Raw genomic sequence first — 18141 nt, forward strand, 5'->3', positions numbered from 1 at the left:
TATTAAATTACAAGTAAATAAAGTCAGGGTGGAGAGAAAAATATACGGAGAGAAAAATTTGACACTTAAATGAGACTGAATGACACTGATTGATTGATTTAGTTTTTAGATCCGTCTAAAATGACCTATTTTTGGTTATCATTCTGCCAGCTGACAGTGAACAAATCTATGGTAGTCTTATCAGAAAGCTGAAAAACACTACATTTGTGAAATTGCAAAATGATTTTGCCCTGATATGCTGGACTAATTGGGAGAATTTGAAGGAAATTGGTTGAGTTTGGGCCATTGTGGCTCTGAATATGACGATTTGCCACATTTGTACAAACTTTTATTTTGTACAGAAGATATACTCAGCAAATTACTTGAAACATCATCTTTCATCATTTCAAGTGAAGTAGCCGAGCACTGACAGTTTAATTTAATTAAACAAATCATTAAAAATAATATTAAATTACTAAATAAATTCAGGGTGGAGGTTTACTGAGAGAAAAGGACATTTGACACCAAAATAAAAGTGAATGACTTGAACTGTTTGACTTTGTTTACAGATCACTCTAAAATGACCTATTTTTGGTTATTATGCTGCCAGCTGTCAATGACCAAATCTATAGCAAACAATTCATATCTAGAATTTTTGTTTTGACTGATCAACATCATTTAGACAAGTAAAGAAATTCAAATTCTGCTACTGGTATTTTCAAACTGTTTTCACAATATGAAATATGAATATCTAATGTCGAGACAAAGTTATAATTTAATGTTGTGCATTTTTAGTTCACAACTCCCATTCAGTCTATGGCTGAGCTATTGCTTCTTTCTCAATAATTTTCTGGATCTCGTCTGCTGTTCTTCTTTCGTTCATGTGACGAAGAGTTTTGATGAGAGCTGGGTAGGCTCCATGTAAACCTTGTATCTGGGACCAAGCTTGCAGAAGTGCGAAGGTCTGTTCTTTCACATCGTTACGGTGATTAAGCTCATGTTGCTCAATATCATTTTTGCTCATGCCACTCCGCTGGGCAACACGTTTCATTGTTTTCCAGCCCAGAACATCAGCAATATCTGATAGGTGAGGGTTCAGGTCTAAATCTACACAGAAAAAGAAGACCGCACTGATTTAAGCTTATTATCCTGCTATTATTTGAACTGTGATCTAATGTCTTTATTTTCTCCAGAAACCCAAACCCAAAATATTTAAACAGAAGTGTTCTACTGTCTGGGGTCAACCATCTGGAGTTAAAGGGGATGTTAATACAACACACTTTTTTCCCTATGGTATTGAAAATGGGGAAGAGGGTTTGAACCTTTGTCACTTTTTTCACCCCTGATGAGTTTGTATCCTTCCACGCACAAGCTAGTTAATTGGCTTTTAGTCATTGACTTGCAGAAAGTTTTCTGTGGGAGTTAGTGTTAGGGACTAGAATAGAGGGGGGCGCCAACAGTGATCTTGCATACCCCTCATCAAATGTGCAGTTGCACCCCTGATTGTTAGTTTGTGTTTATGTGTGTGTGTATATGTTAATGTAGCAAGCCTTTTTGAACCATGTAGCACACATTATGGCGCTGTCACACTTGTCCTGACATTTTTTCCCCCATGCACCTTATTTGCATCGACCAGCAGCCTGCGTTCTAAGCCTCGAGAAATGCTGGGAAATTAACCACTTTTCTGAGGACGTGGCAACTCCAAGTAGAACGTCACTGTTGTCAATTGCGACATGGCGTGAACGCAGCTTTATATCACTGAAGACGTTGATTTTGAAGTTTTGAAGTTCTGTGTTGGAAAAAAAACATTTAATACAACAATAACTACTTACTGAAAATTGAAGCTAGGATAATCAGTGTTTTTCATAAAGATTTAGTCTATACTGTATATATTGTCCAATCATTACACTCGGTCTGAATGAAATGATGAGATGTCCTACCTGCCTGTCAACATGTATTTGTATACCTCCTACGGAGTAAAACAGGGGTAACACTAGTGTTTTTTACAAGATAGAGGAATTTGATGGAATGTTTAAAGGGGTCATATGATGCGATTTCAATTTTTCCTTTCTCTTTGGAGTGTTACAAGCTCTTGGTGCATAAAGAAGATCTGTAAAGTTGCAAAGACTAAAGTCTCAAATCCAAAGAGATATTCTTTATAAAAGTTAAGAGTCAGCCAAACCTACCTAAAACGTCTCGTTCTAACACGCCCCCACATATCTACCTCACAATGTGGGAAGATTTGCATAACACCGCCCGAGGGTTCAGGTCTAAATCTACACAGAAAAAGAAGACAGCACTGATTTAAGCTTATTATCCTGCTATTATTTTAACTGTGATCTAATGTCTTTATTTTCTCCAGAAACGTTCCATCTATAGGGGATCAAATAAGGCATGCGTTTATTTTAATGGTTATTTTTTTAAATAGTTTATTTACCAAAAAATAACTGGGTAAAGAGGTGCTAATATCACATATTACTTATTGGTAATTGACATTATTGAATCAACTGAACATGAATTCAACCAATTTGATGCCAAAAAATTACCATTTCAAGGGAGGATACAGATATTTGATGCATTTAAAAAAACATGCAAACATATCAAATAGTTCTCACTAGCAAACATACCTTTCAGGTGAAGGCCTTCCTATATGGGGAAACACAAGCATATTCATCAGTCACAAAAGTTTTGAAAATGCAAATAAAAAATTAACATGCAGTTCCACTGTAACACCACAAGGTTGCAATGAAAGCTTAGAATAAGAAAAAATTACCTCATGGTTCATTGCATCTTTGCTCTGTTCATCCTTAAAACAAAGCTTGTGTTTTCTCCATAGCCAAAACACCAGCACACCAACACCAGCCAAAAGTATGAGCAACACCGAAACAGCTACAATGGTTCCTGAAATAAGCAATCATTAGTCAATTATCTGTAATGTACTTAGCGTTTATACTGCATACGCTTTATTTTATTCGTTTTTTTTTATTTTTTTTTATTACATTTTATTACGTTTTTATAAGTTATTGCTTATACTGTGAGTACACAGAAGTGCTCTTGGGACACGGGCATTTTAACATGTACTGAAATCAGTAATAAAGCAGCCCTTGCCTGTGCTTGTGGATTGTGGATGTATGGCATCATGGCACACAGTGTTTTTGGTTTTTGTGCATTGTTGTTTCACTCCAAGTTTCTCACACCTGTTGGGTAATCAATAGGCAAACAGAGAGAAGACAGAATAATAACTGAAAACCAATATATAATACAATGAGATAGTATAAAAATGCTAAACCAAATTTCAGATCTTCAAGCAACTGTTAGCAAAATCAAATGAGCAGAAACACGGATGAAAAAAACTAACAAAAAAAAAACATTGCAAACCTTTAGGCCAGCTGGACCAGGGTTACAGTTATTTAATATTGCTATGTATTGTTAAGTAAAGCACAAGCATTGCTGTTACTTTTATATTTGGTCTTTTTGAGAGAGGAAGAAAACAAAAGATAACTTATGTCAGGATCATTTCAGTATTTTGCCCAAACTGAGTCTGCTTTAGCACAGATTGTATTTGGTTTGAATGGCAGCAACATGTGGATGCACACAGCTTTTTACAGTAATTTCCATTCTAACTTTCTAAGAGCACAGACATCTGTCATTCATTTCAGAGAGAAAATGGCCTTTGGCTGGCTACGTACATGTCACAGGGAGAACAGGCCTTGCACTGGTCACCCTTGTCACAGTAATACTTTTCCTTGCACCAGCAGACAGTGTTGTAAAACGGTGAACATCTCTCCTTCGTGTCCATGTTTGCTATTGTTAAGCAGAAATAAGACTTTTTAAAATTAGTTTTGCCTATGCTTACATTTGGGCTTCAAGAAGCACAATACTACCCTTTGAAAACTGCCCCATCTCTGGCATTAGTGATGTTTTGCCAAATATTTTCTAAATAAGAGTTGACTGTTTACTGCCCATTTGTTAAAATTCATGTTTATTAGATAGTATAACAAGAAAAACATTGATTTGCAGAAAATCACAATTTAACTGACAAAACTAACAAGGTGTTAAGACCTACCATTGGAATCACAGACTTTACAAGGCTGGCATTTGTGATCACTGTTCGGGTGATCCAAATAGGCGCCATCCTCACACACCTCACAATGTGTTTCACGTTTATCTGTGCAGTGATTTAAGACCTGGTAACCTGTAACACACACAAATACACACATTTGTATACCATTTGTATACTCCAGAACATCCTTTGGTTTCTTCTAAATTAAGATAATTACATGGTTGTCTTCAATATTTCTGACCCTGGAACACAAAACATAAATCTTTTTTTTTTTTTAATGAACTAAATAATTTAAATTGACTGAAAGCTGAATAAATAAGCTTTCCATTGATGTATGGATTGTTAGGATGGGACAATATTTGGCCGGGATACAACTACCGTATTGTCCCGAATATAAGACGATATTTTTTTCTTGGAAATACATCTGAGTAATCAAAATCTATCTATCTATCTATCTAAGGAAAAAAAAGTTCGGCAAAAGGCGGGATCGAACCCCGGTCAATCGTGTCAAAAAGCCAACGACACGCACTTATCCATTTGCGCCACTGTAGCTGATGAATTACGGCCACTTTTAACTACATATAAATAGACCCTTATTTTCTATTCCATAGTAAGGGCAATTCATACAATACATTTAAACTGAGCTACTTTAATACCATCTCCGAACTTTCTACCAGGACTCTGCTGTTCTTCGGCTGGTTCTTCCCTGTATACGTTGATTGACAGATGTCTCGTCCAACCACCGTAGGATTCTTTGATGAATAGAAAGATCCAAAGATCAGCATTTATCTGAAATAAAAAGCTTTTGTAACATTACCCGAGGGGGAAGGGTTCTTCTGAACTTTCTATTCATCAAAGAAACCTGAAAAAAATCTAATCTGTTTTCAACATAATAATAAATGTTTTTTGAGCAGCAAATCAGAATATTAGAAAGATATCTGAAGGATCATGTGACACTGAAGACTGGAGTAATGATGCTGAAAATTCAGCTTTGAAATCACAGGAATAAATTACATTTTAATAAAAATATTTCACATTTTACTGTTTTTGCTGTATTTTGGATCAAACAAATGAAGGCTTGGTGAGCAGAAGGTTTTGGTTTTTCTTTAAAAAACATTAAAAATCTTACTGATCAAAACCTTTTGACACAATAAATCCATGTGAATATCTGTCTCTGCTATTTTTTTAAAATGTAACTTTACAATCGATATTGATGTCCTTTAGCACAGTATTCTGAATGATGATAATAATGGGGTGTTACTGATAGCCTAACAGATACTAGCAGTTTAATACTCAACTACGTTAATAAAGACAAAACTATCTAGCGTATATACAAATGAAACTGACCTGCACTTGAAGTCCTGAACAGGTCAGTGATGTAGCTACATTTCACTGCGTCTTCTGGCTGCTTTCTCTCCATCATCGAGTTCCGCGCATCGGTTTTGTTCGGAATCGTTTGACGGAAGCGCGGAACACACGTGAGCTGATTCGTATAGCGCAGCGCTGCCAGTCAAGACTAACCGATTTATGATTAATTATCGAATGAAAAAATCGGAAATGATCACTTTGGTACATTGAGAAGGCATAAATATAAAATCTTAATAATAACTAAAAAAAAAAATAAAAAAACAGGGCAGCGGGCCAAATCAGCGGCCAGGCCACCGGGTATTTTCCCGGTGCTCCCGATGGCCAGTCCGGGCCTGGACACAACTAGAAATCAGTGGTTAAGTTGTATTTACAACACTGTTCCAGAACAGTTCAACCCAAATATTTGTGTGTCTGCAACGCATTTTACGGAGGACGAGGACTGTTTCCTGATCCTGGAAGAGTAGCCTACAATGCTGGCTGTTCTGACTCACAGACTGTAAGTACGTTTTCTATATTTAAAGAATTTGCCAATGATGATTCAAACGCGAGTTTTGGGCAGTGTAGAGTTAAGTCATTATTATGAGAAAGTTTCTCATTATTACGAGAAACTAAGTCATTATTACGAGAAAGTTTCTCAATATAACGAGATACTAAGTCATAATTTTGAGAAAGTTTCTCATTATTATGACTTACAGAATTAAATTTTTTCTCAACTGTGGCGGAAACAGGCTTCCATACCTCTCTCCCCAGTCTGACATGAACGGCTCGAATAGTTCCTGTATCAAATGAAGGCCCGCCTTCTGAAATATGAAATGTGCTGTGATTGGTTAGCTGGGCCAGTGTGTGTTGTGATTGGTTAGCTGGGCCAGTGTGTGTTGTGATTGGTTAGCTGGGCCAGTGTGTATGTGATTGTTATCTCTACGTTATCATATTAAATAATTTACACTGAAAAAATACAATTGCATTGAATAATGTTATGAGATTGTTTTAAATATTTTTTTGGAATATACAAACAAGAAATGATGGTGGATTACCTAATATTATTGCACTTGCTTATTGAACTGTTTATTGAACTATTAAACAGCCGTAATGGTGAAAACGTTGTGTGATGTTGCCTAACTAACTGTATTTTAAATATAAACACTTTTCATTTAGATTTTTTACCTCAGCATGCTTACTTGTCTGGCGTTAATGAAGCGTTAAAGGGGTCATATGATGTGATTTCAATTTTTCTTTTCACTTCGGAGTGTTACAAGCTCTTGGTGCATAAAGAAGATCTGTAAAGTTGCAAAGACTAAAGTCTCAAATCCAAAGAGATATTCTTTATAAAAGTTAAGATTCAACGACACCTACCTAAAACGGATGAACATTTCGACATTAGTTCTAACACGCCCCCACATGTCTACGTCACGATGTGGGAAGATTTGCATAACGCCGCCCAAATGTTCACGCAAAGAAAGAAGGCTTAACTTTTATTCTCACTGTAGTATTGTTGTTGCCACCGCCGCCATGTCCTGAAGGCGCTGTGTGTTTTGTTGTGAAAGCGAAACTACTTTGTTTGGTCTTCCAAAAGAGGACAATATCCGCTTCATCATGCCTAGAGCTGATCCGTGCTGGTCGCTGAGGAAATACATCAACTTCGCACTGTGGATCGCCGGATCGGCTTTCACCGTGGACGAAGCTGAGTCCAATCCGCTCCTTAGTCGAATCCGCTGGCCACGCCGTTCTCAAGCCGCCCGCCTCCGCTCACTCAAGGCCTATGACGCTCTGACGCTCACTTTTGAGACTGATGAGCTTTGTAAAAATCGACGCGTTTCAGAAAGGCAGGGCATAGAGGAGAAACAATAATGTACAGTATGTGGAAAATAATGTGTTTTTTTTAACCTTAAACCGCATAAACACATTTCATTACACCAAATACACAAAATAATGTTCTTTTAGCAGCATCACATGACCCCTTTAATGTCGAGCCCCGGAGTCAATGTCCGGAGACATATTAGATCTTACCTGTGGGACAAAGACAGCAAGTGTTTCCCTCATGCTGGTAAGTCCCGTATTCACAGGCGCCGCGTCTCGTGCGCCGGAGCCTGCCTTCTGTCAGTCCTACAGTTACCACCTAAAACACGGAAAAAAACTGCCCTTAACAGATAAAATATGAAATTAAAGTTACGCTTTCTTGTTGAAATTTTTTTCAAGCATGCTTTCTCAACAGCAAGATCATGGGTAACTTAAATGAAACTTAAAAAAATGAAATGAAAATGAAACTTAAAAGTAGGCTACAATAAATGTTTAGTATGTTTGTACTACAGTATTTTACACTAAATTGTATTAAATTATTTTTAAAATAGCAATAGCAATAGCAATACAAAGCAATTCCATACATTTCTGTGTTCCTCTAGTGATTGTCGATATAGGGCGCGTTTTAGATATTATGTACAGTGAATAGTATTATATACCGTATAAAACTGAATATGGTTTAAAGTTTTACTTACCGCACAGCACAGAAATACGACGAGATTGTAGACATACATGTCTTTAGAGTAAAAGGCACAAAGAAACAGCTTAGTAGTGATAAATCCCCCAAAAACGCCAAGTTACATTATCAACAACATTTACAGTTGAAACGGAAGTACGGGAGGTGTCTAATGCGCGAGCTAATTGTTCTTTTGAGCCGAATCTTATCAATCGGTCTTACCAAAACCGGTCAATCTTGGTCCAAGCCTTTCCCGAGACAATAAGAAGTCACATACTCATGGAACTGAGTATATGATAGTTGGTTTTAATAAGTAGCATTTATTGTATAGACCTCCAGGAGCACGTGATTTGCTAAAAACGGTATGATGTAAATGAATCAAACAAACCGGTTCACTGAATCGAACTGTTCAAAAGAACCGATTCGAGGTAAAAGGGCGGACTTTCCCCTAGGGAATTTTGTCTTAAAGGAATCCCCATTGTTGAGTTGTATTCAAATTTCAGATCGTTCTTACTGCAAACATTTGTAGACCAAAATGATCTTTAAAATCTATTATTTTCAAGCTTTAGCATCTAGCATACTTATGAAAATTTGCCATTTTATCAAACAACAGTTAAGATGTACCTTTCTGAGGCTTTGTACCACATATTGCAATGGAACTGGTCATGTGATTTACAACAATTGTTCAATAAAATGCCAGCTACAATACAATTTATTGCTATTTCTCATTCTCCTCTATTACACTGTGTGAACCCAGGACATGCCAGGGCAATGCATGCCATTTCATAACCGTTTCTAGAAACTTCTCATTCTCCAAACACAGGATCTTGAGACAAGGGGAACTTTAAGTGCCTGTACTATAAATGACTCACTTTGTCAAAGTTAAATCACCAGTGAACTAATATGTGCAATGATTGATTTCTAAGTTTGATTTAAATTTCAAATTGACATCTGCAATTAAACAAAAGCAGTTTTAGTGAATATTATCTTGTCTTCAATACTAAAATGATTGTATTTGTATCTTTTCAGATCAACCCTTTCATACCTGAACAATGAAAATAAGTTTCTTAGTAGCCAGGAAGTTTGATTTTGATATGCTGTGTGCTGATGTTCTTACATAACACTGCAGCCACACACATTCTTTTATAGACCAACTGAGCTGTGTGACCTCGTTTCTGTGATTTTCTTATTGGTTGAGCTCCTGCTGTGAATTATGGGACATTTTACTTCTGCTTTGTTACTGGCAGATGGCACCAGAGGACAATATACACACACTTCTCACTGATAAATATCACTGAGACTCATAGGAACATATGAACATTACTACATTTAAAGTATGGTGTACACAGTTTTTGGTTCTGTGGTTCCATTAAGAACTTTTGTACAAAAAACTTCTTTATAATGGAAAAAAATTTAGATTACTAAAAATTCATCACAATAAAAAAAAGGATTCTTTCAGGAACTGTTGACTTTAAGGCACTTTGGGGAAACCAAATGGTTCTTATTTGGCAACACTTAAAAAAAAAAAAACTCTTTGGAACCTTTATTTATAAGGCTGATGATACACGGGGCAACTTTTTTTGAGCAACGTTGCTTGGGCACTTTCCCATTGAGAATGGGTAACAAATTTCTATTTGGATATTTTAGATCAGCTGTGGGCAGGGCCGTTTCTAGGCATAGGCGAGCTAGGCGGTCGCCTAGGGCGCCACCAGCTGAAGGGGCGCCAATGAGCGCACGTACTGGCACTTTTAGCAGGGTTGTGATAAAGAGTGGCACGGTCACCCTGAAATATGACTGCCGCCCCCACTGGATCCCCCAACATTATTGGGCTAGAGTACTGTCAATCTGACGATGCCTGTATGCCACTAGATCAGAGCCTAGGGTGTCAAATTGGCTAGAAACGGCCCTGGCTGTGGGCTCTGTGTCTCACCTGGTTGCCCATTGATGGCAACATTTCCCAAAGTTGTCCGACAACATTGCTCAAAAAGTTGCCCATTGGATCATCAGAAACTTTCTAGAAACTTCTAATTCTCCAAACACAGGATCTTGAGACAAGTGGAACTTTAAGTGCCTGTACTATAAATGACTCACTTTGTCAAAGTTAAATCACCAGTGAGTGAACTAATATGTGCAATGATTGATTTCTAGGTTTGATTTAAATTTCAAATTGACAGCCTAAGAGTGCAAGTGCAAAATCACATCAACACACCTTTCTCCTACACAATACCAATGTAGCACTTCTGTAGGCTATACAACTGACACATTCATTGATGTCTCACCTCTTTACCATAGACTGTATAAAAACATTGACGTAGTGTCCGTGACGTCACCCGTAGGGTTCCGAAGAGAGTTTTTGAAGCTCAAAAGTGGGCGGAGGCGGCCGTCGCCATCTTGGCAGTGCGTCACCGCGCGTCACTCCCGGATAATCGAAGATGGGCAAAGAGGCGGGAGCTGGTTGTTAAAACCACGCCACCTAGCTCGACGGCAGTGTCAGCAGCGGCAATCCACCTGTCACTCAAGTGGCCACGCCCTTAATTATGCAGAACTTTAAGGCTTAATATAATTTAAACGGATGAGTTATAAAAAAATTCACCCCCCTCACAGTTGTCATGAAGGGCAAAATTAGCTATGTAGTAGGGATATGCCGGTATCAAATTTTCATGTTGCGATTAATTACTAATGCTTTTATCACGGTATACGGTATTATCACAGTATTAAAATGTAGTTAAAAAAAAGTGCTGTCATAATACAGTATAACAGGTTTAATAACTTTTTTCTTATAACAAAAATAACATTTAAATGCAATAAATCAATACAGAAAAATGTATAAAGTTAAAAGTTTTACACAGATTAAAGTGCAAAAGAACTATAAAGACCAATAGGTATCACTTTACAATAAGACCTCATTAGTTAACCTTAGTTAATGCATTAACATTCACAATGAGCAATAGCTACATTTGCTACAGAAGTTATTAATCTTCGTTTAAAAAATACAAGTCTTAGTTCATGTTAGCTCATCAAATAACAGAGTTGCGACTTTCGATTTTAAGAACATGTTATTAAATACTGGAATACCTAAGATTAATGAAAGTTCAGAAGAATTTTTCATTGGCAGTTTATGTTAACTAATGAATTAACTAATGTTAACTAATGAAGCCCTAATGTAAAGTGTGACTGAACAATAAAGAGTCAAAACACTTTCAAACAATATCTAGGGCATGTTGTAGTCCAGATTAAAATGTAAAAAAAGTTTGAAAATAAATAGCCGGCATTTTAACATGGGGAGTCAATGGGACTGACTCCCTTTTGCAGCCAGCCTCTAGCGGCCAGTTGACGAATTACAGTTTAAGTCACTTCCTTGTTGGCTTCACGAGAGAGAGCGGGAGGTTGCCGCTTGCTCTTTACTCATATGTAACAACACAGTGACATGGAAACCACAAAACCTTAAGTCTCGACTTTCGAGTCTTTCTGTCACCTTTCTTCTGTCATTGTCAGCTGTAGGAGTGGAGAACTGTCAGGTGAAGCTTTTTCCTACGTGACAAGCATTGCCAGTTAGAGAAAACTGAAAAAAAAAATGATGAGGTCTAGTATTTGGATTAGAAATCTTAATTTGCAGCTTTATTGGTCCTGTGATTTGTTGTTTAATGACATGCTTTGTGTGTCTTCAGGATCAGTTCTCTTTAGCTATTGGCTCCTATACATATTTTTGTGGCCTTAAAAACGTATAAACCGGGAATGACTGCACATTCACACGTTATCTTTATCCCTGTGTGTGTTTGCCATTGGCTATTAGTGTGTGTGTGTTTATATCATGACATGTTAATGTTTCACATCAACAAAGACTGAGGAGGTTTCTGAGGTTTTCATAATCTGGGGTCGACTCGAAGCCATTTCAGACCTCTTTATGATCGCCTTTGTGCACATATGAGATGTGTGACAGTAAGCCGGGTTCATGGAGAGGACACACTCCTCGGCACTGATATGAGAAGTGTTGGTGCCTGTTATCTGAGCCCCATATTAATTTGGCTGTGACGGATGTTAGCCTGGTCTAGCGTGGCCGATCGTCTCTGGGGAAAACACGCCATAATCCTCTAATCCTTTCCCCTTGGGATTCTGTCTAATCAAGCGCTCTTTAAAATGAAAGAGCGCACACACTCTGAATACTAACGCCCATACATTGCAACTTCTTGTCACTCTGTATCTGCAGCAGCTCTTCTGTAAGTACAGTGCTGAGCTTTTCCTTCAGAGACTTTGAGACATCAGTTCAGTGTCTGCTTTTATACAGGTTACCTACTGGATTTAATCATAGAAACTTGAAGGGGCGGTGTTTATTTATTGACAAGAGTGTGCTGGCCACAAAAAGACAACCATAATGTTTGAGCATGACAGACCTTAAAGGATTATTTCTGGTTCAACACAAGTTAAGTTCAATCGACAGCACTTGTGGCGTAATGTTGATTACCACTAAAACTAATTTCAACTTGTCTGTCCTTTTCTTTATTAAAAAGGCAAAAATCTGAGTTACTTGCAGTGAGCTACTTACAGTGAAAGTGAATGAGGCCAGTATGTAAATGTTAATTTACTAAATGTTTGAATGTGTTAAATATGTAATATGTAAGAATATGTTAAATAATATGTAAATAGTAAGAATATGTTAAATAAGTAATGTTAAATACTAAATGTATGAATAGTATAGGCACGAATAAACAACATCAGTGTTGAAAGTTGTGGTAATAAAGTAGTAGCGATATCTTTTCTCCCGTATTGTAACATACATGCAAATGATTATGGAAAAATAAAAAATAAAAATTGGAAAAAAAATTATCACCATAGAAATATGTTGTTTTCACCAGAAGATCAAGTTATGACATTCCAATTAAAAACTATGGAATATTTAAAAATAATAATAAATAAATAAATGGATAAATCATTAAGATGCTTTTACAAAATGGGCTTATCATTAACCTAATGTGAATTTTAAAGCTCAAATAATGCATAAAGTTCTAACAGAATTATTCGAGTTCTATCTCATTTCTGCTTTTGAATCTTTGAACATTGGCCCCATTTACTCACATTAAAAGTGCTTCACTGTATCCTCAATATTTGTTTGGTAATAAACATTACACCACAAATGCTGTTAATTGGGCTACATTTATTAAATACCAAATATTCCTTTTAGATCAACAGAAGTAATTAGGATAATTCTGAAACTAGCCTACACTTTATGATTTTATCTCAGACCACAGCTATATTTGCTAAAAATGGAAGAAAAAAAAAAAAGTAAAAGAACAAAAATAGTGCAGCCCCCGCACTTCTCTCAGGGCTGTTTAGCACTTTTAAAGAAATGCAGAACCTGCCACCCAGGCCAGTTAATCCCCACTTCCCGTTTCATTCTGGGCCTAATCCAAACATAGCACAGCTGTGCTCTAACAGCAAGTTTTTGCCAGATTAGTTTCATACTGTCCCACAGTGTAGATGACGGGTTGCCAGGTTGAGCAAATACTTCCCAAACAGAGAAAGAAAACTAGAAAAACGTGGACATGCTAATGCTGCAATTAGATGAAATACTTGAATAACTTAATTGAGTCAAAGCTAAGGGATTTCCAAACTCTATTCAAATCACACTGCTGTATAAAGCTGCTCTGAAAATCCCCAAAACTGTGCATAAGAGGGCATAGCGGTTGCCAGATTGTCGTGGCATTGCATCAGATGTAAACTGGAGGCGCAGCCGTTCTTGGTGACTGAACCTCTTTCTGATGAAAGAAGCGGTGCTTGCCGACAGAGGAGGGCCAGCACCTCATTGGTCATTCAGGGCTGGTTGACTCCCCGTTGGGCAACCAATTACAGTGTAGCGGAACAGTTCCCGTCTCCATCATTAGCTGGTGCGAGTCTAGTTTGATGTTTTTATCAACATCAGAAGAGATATGACAGGATGGCGTGAACAGACAAAGGGTAGGGTAAAACTGACCGAGAGGCAAATCAAAAGCAATAGGGAGGACAGAGATGAGGAGAAGGACGGATTATATATCCATGTCCTCTCCTCTTTGTTATGAGATTAATATTTTCCTCCATGTCTATGCGCTCTAATCTAATGACTGCAGAAAGCTAGATATGCAGACAGCATTAAGACTGGACAATTATATGGATAGACTAGTCAGATTACTGATTCCCACAGTAACTATCAAGATTTTTTTTATCATCGTAATTATAAGACTCAATTTTCACTACTTACTATGAAGCACTAAGCCATAAATAGCTGCCTGAACCAACATCTGCTTCAGACTACTGAAGTGCTGTGCCTAAACCCATCAGAGGGATTTGCATCATTTATGTCAATCTAAATAGATCCTCATCAACCTGGAAATCCGATAGAAGCCCCTCATTTCATATATGTATAATAGACTGCATATAGTGTAATGCATTCTACATTCCCAACTCAAGAAAGTTTAACAGCACAAACAGGAAGCCAGGAGAGAACGAGCATCCAGCAATGACCTTGTTTGAAAAGGAAGCTTCGATTTAAGAAAAGACTCAAAAAGATGAAACCCTCATAAAATGACTAATAAATATTTAAGGAAAAAGCGAGAGGAAAAAAGGATCAGTGTTTAAAATTCTGCCCAATTCCTCAAAAGCTAAAATATTTCATGTTAACTAACAAATAGCCAATATTAAAAATCTATATTTTATACAGTTCAAATATTTGGGGTCAGTAAGATGTTTTTAAAGAATTTAATACTTTTATTCAACAAGGATGCATTAAATTGATCAAAAGTGACAGAATAGACTTCTACATTGCTACAAAATTACATTTCAAATAAATGCGGTTCTTTTGAACTTTGTTCATCAAAAAAATCAGGAAAAAATCAGTTTACATAATATTAAGCAACACAACTGTTTTCAACATGATCATAAAAATGTTAGAATGATTTCTGAAGGATCATGAGACATGGAAGACTGGAATAATGGCTACAGAAAATTTAGCTTTGCCATGACAGGATCAAAATACTATATTAAAATATATTAACATATAAAATAGTTATTTTAAACAGTAATATTTCACAGTATTTCTGTTTTACTGTATTTTTGATCAAATAAACGCAGACTTGGTGAGAGTAATGTTCAAAAACATAAAAAAATAAATAAAAAAGTTTCGTTTTTTAAAACTTACCAACCCCAAATTATAGTGCACTTTTTTAATCACTGAAAAAAAATAATTTTAAATTCTGGCATAACATTATCATGTACAATATGAAAACAAATGTAATCTTCAGTAAATAAAATGAACATCTAAGTATTGTTCGCGTTTTAAGGCTCAACTTGTTAAAGGCTCAGCTAACAGTGTAAAATAAGGGAAGTGAGCATTAACTAAATATAACACTGATAAATTCAAATTAATATATATCGGCCAATGTGGTGTCTATACTGTATGTATGTATGTGTGTTTATATATATTAGTACTGTCAAACAATTAATCGCGATTAATCGCATCCAAAATAAAAGTTTTTGTTTACATAATAAATATACACAGTACACGCACATGTATTATGTATATATAAAGACACACATATACAGTATATATTTTTGAAAATATGTACATGTATATAATTATATTCATAATTTATATTATATATAAATATATTTAATATATAAACAGCATATTTTTCTGAAATATATATACATGCACGTGTGTGTATTTATATATACATAATAAATATACACAGTACACACACTTATATTATGTAAACAAAATTAATCGCGATTAATCTTTTGACAGCACTAATATATATATATATAGTGCAATACAAACAATCACAACTGAAGTCTTGATACCGATTTACCTTTGTGAATTGATCTCAGACGACCGTTTAAGAGAGTTCTGACACTTCTGTTTTAATAAAAACACATCATATAGCATTTATTAAACATGGACACTGACTCCAATGACATGCACACCAATTTGTCCTTTAAATGTTGAGTGTTAACATTATTGCAAACACTGGTTCCCTGCGCTTTCATGTATTATATTTTTTATTATCTTAGGATAAAAATAAAAAAAAGAAAGAAAAAAAACGACAATTACATGGGATGTCGTGTTTTTCTGCATAATTTATCGTTATACACAGTGGGGTGGGGGCGGGGTAGGTTGTGAGGCTAGGAAAAGGAACGCTGGCACGCCGTAGCCTTTGTACAACAGCCTGAAAGACTACGTACACCAGCACACACCGCGCAGGAAGGGGTCAAAGGTCTTAGCGCCTGCAGACAGCACAAGAAGCATTCACAGTAAGGAGGGGAAGAGCGAGAGCGAGGGAGAGGGGGAGAGGGTGATTGCAGCACTGGCCTGGGTGAAGACAGGGAGAAGGAGAGATGTGTGGTCTGCTCTACCTCTCCTCTCCTCCCCTCCCCTCTCCTGATTGCCTAGATTTTTAACGTCTTTGACACAAAAAAGGGATTTTATATACACAGAATAGCTACAGGACCCTCCCTCCCACCTCAGGCAACGGTGTTGTTATCCAAACACGAAATTCATCGATCAAAATGAAGTAAAATAACATATTGGTCAGGATATTTTCTTCGTCCGTGATCAATGGCGTTTGACACGACTGTCCTCGAGCTGTAGGAGGGGTAGGGGAGGAAGGGTCCTTTTCTCTTCAGTTTATTTTCAAGTTTTCTCCTTTTTTTATTTCACTGGTGTTGGTTGGTTTTTCTTGTTTTTGTCCGGCATGTATTTGTGTGAGTGTGTGTGTGTGTGTGTGTGTGTGGGGTGTAGATGCCAAAAAGTGTTCAGACTTTTGTAATCTGTGCGTGCTGTTCCTCATCAAAAGGTTCGTTTTCTGGGTCAGAATCAGTGGTGTCTGAATAGCGGTAGTGATCGGGTTCATTATCACTCACATCCGGAGTGACAGAAGTTGAAGTGCTCGCTTCTGAGTTTGAGGGCTCCTCCACGGTCTTGGTGAAGTAAAGCTTCACCTGACAAGAGACAAAAGACAGAAGGTAGCATAAATATGAGTGCTTTGCAGAGCACGAAATTAAACGGATTCTTAATGTACGAGTCAGCATTTTTTTTTAAATACACTGCCGTTCAAAAGTTTGGGATCAGGAAGATTTTAATGTTTTTTAAAGAAGTTTCTTCTGCTCATCAAGGCAGTATTTATTTGATCAAAAATGCAGGAAAAAAAACTGTAATTTTGTGAAATATTATTGCAATTTAATTTTTATCTATTTTAATATACTTTATAATTTATTCCTGTGAAGCAAAGCTGAATTTCCAGCATCATTACTCTTCAGTGTCACATGATCCTTCAGAAATCATTCTAATATGCTGATTTATAATCAATGTTGGAAACAGTTGTGCTGCTTAATATTTTACAGACGGACGGACGGACAGATAGATAGATAATGTTTGATCCAATTCAGTAAAATCAATAATTTTGTAAAATATTAAAATTTTAAATATTTGTTTTCGGTTTAAATATTCAAAAATTTAAATTAATTCCAGAAATTAAAAAAGTTTAAAAAAAAATAATAATAACAATGTAAATATCTTAACTGTTACTTTTCATCAATTTAATGCAGCCTTGCTACTAAAATATTATTAGGGCTGCACGATAAATCGCATGCGATATTTAATGCGCATCTTGTCAGAAAGCCGGTTCTGTAATCAGCAGTAAATCTCCATCACGTGCGTGCTTTCACAGTGAGCAGCATTAACTACACAGAGCCGTTGTTCACTGACGAGCTGCGCAAAAAATCGCGCGAATATGAAAGTGGTTTTGCGCAGCTCGTCACTAAACAACGGCTCTGTGTAGTTAATGCTGCTCAATGTGAAAGCACGCACGTGATGGAGATTTACCGCTGATTACAGAACCGGCTTTACTGATAAGATGCACGTTAAATATCGCATGCGATTTATCGTGCAGCCCTAAATATTATTTTTCTATAAAGAGTGTTATTGACCCCAAACCTTTGACACCATCAAACCTTAGTAGTGTGTATATATACACATATACCACAGTCAACCATGAGTCATTTAGAGAAAAATAAGATACTGTGATAGAGTAATATTTGGCCAGTCACGTGATCAACACCCTAAACCCAAGAAGATAAATAAAACATGACTGTAAGCGTACATCAGTTAAAACAAAAGTACTGAAGCTGCACGATTTAAAGGGTTACTCCACCCCAAAATGAAAATTTTGTCATTAATGCCAAGACTGCCTAGTAAATAACACTGTCAAGGCCCAGAAAAGTATGAAAGACA

General features: G+C 36.6%; 1 protein-coding gene across 2 annotated transcripts; it reads right to left on the bottom strand.

Moving 5' to 3' along the window:
- Positions 1-319: 319 nt before the first annotated feature.
- fas (Fas cell surface death receptor) lies at positions 320-8257 on the bottom strand. 2 transcript variants are annotated; one of them, XM_016558279.1, is made up of 9 exons: positions 8106-8257; positions 7903-7943; positions 7418-7526; positions 4046-4174; positions 3669-3783; positions 3088-3176; positions 2753-2880; positions 2607-2625; positions 320-1086 (listed from the first exon to the last, which is right to left on the bottom strand). In XM_016558279.1, the coding sequence occupies exons 2-9, from the start codon at positions 7939-7941 to the stop codon at positions 794-796; spliced, it is 921 nt and encodes a 306-aa protein (XP_016413765.1). In that variant the 5' UTR covers positions 7942-7943; positions 8106-8257; the 3' UTR covers positions 320-793. The 2 variants fall into 2 exon arrangements, with proteins under 2 accessions (XP_016413765.1, XP_016413757.1); XM_016558271.1 differs by lacking the exon at positions 8106-8257 and having other exon boundaries at positions 320-728; positions 763-1086; positions 7903-8071.
- Positions 8258-18141: the final 9884 nt, after the last annotated feature.

This window comes from Sinocyclocheilus rhinocerous, unplaced genomic scaffold, assembly GCF_001515625.1.
Source record: "Sinocyclocheilus rhinocerous isolate Xijiao unplaced genomic scaffold, SAMN03320098_v1.1 scaffold851, whole genome shotgun sequence".
Classification (NCBI taxonomy): Eukaryota; Metazoa; Chordata; class Actinopteri; order Cypriniformes; family Cyprinidae; genus Sinocyclocheilus; species Sinocyclocheilus rhinocerous.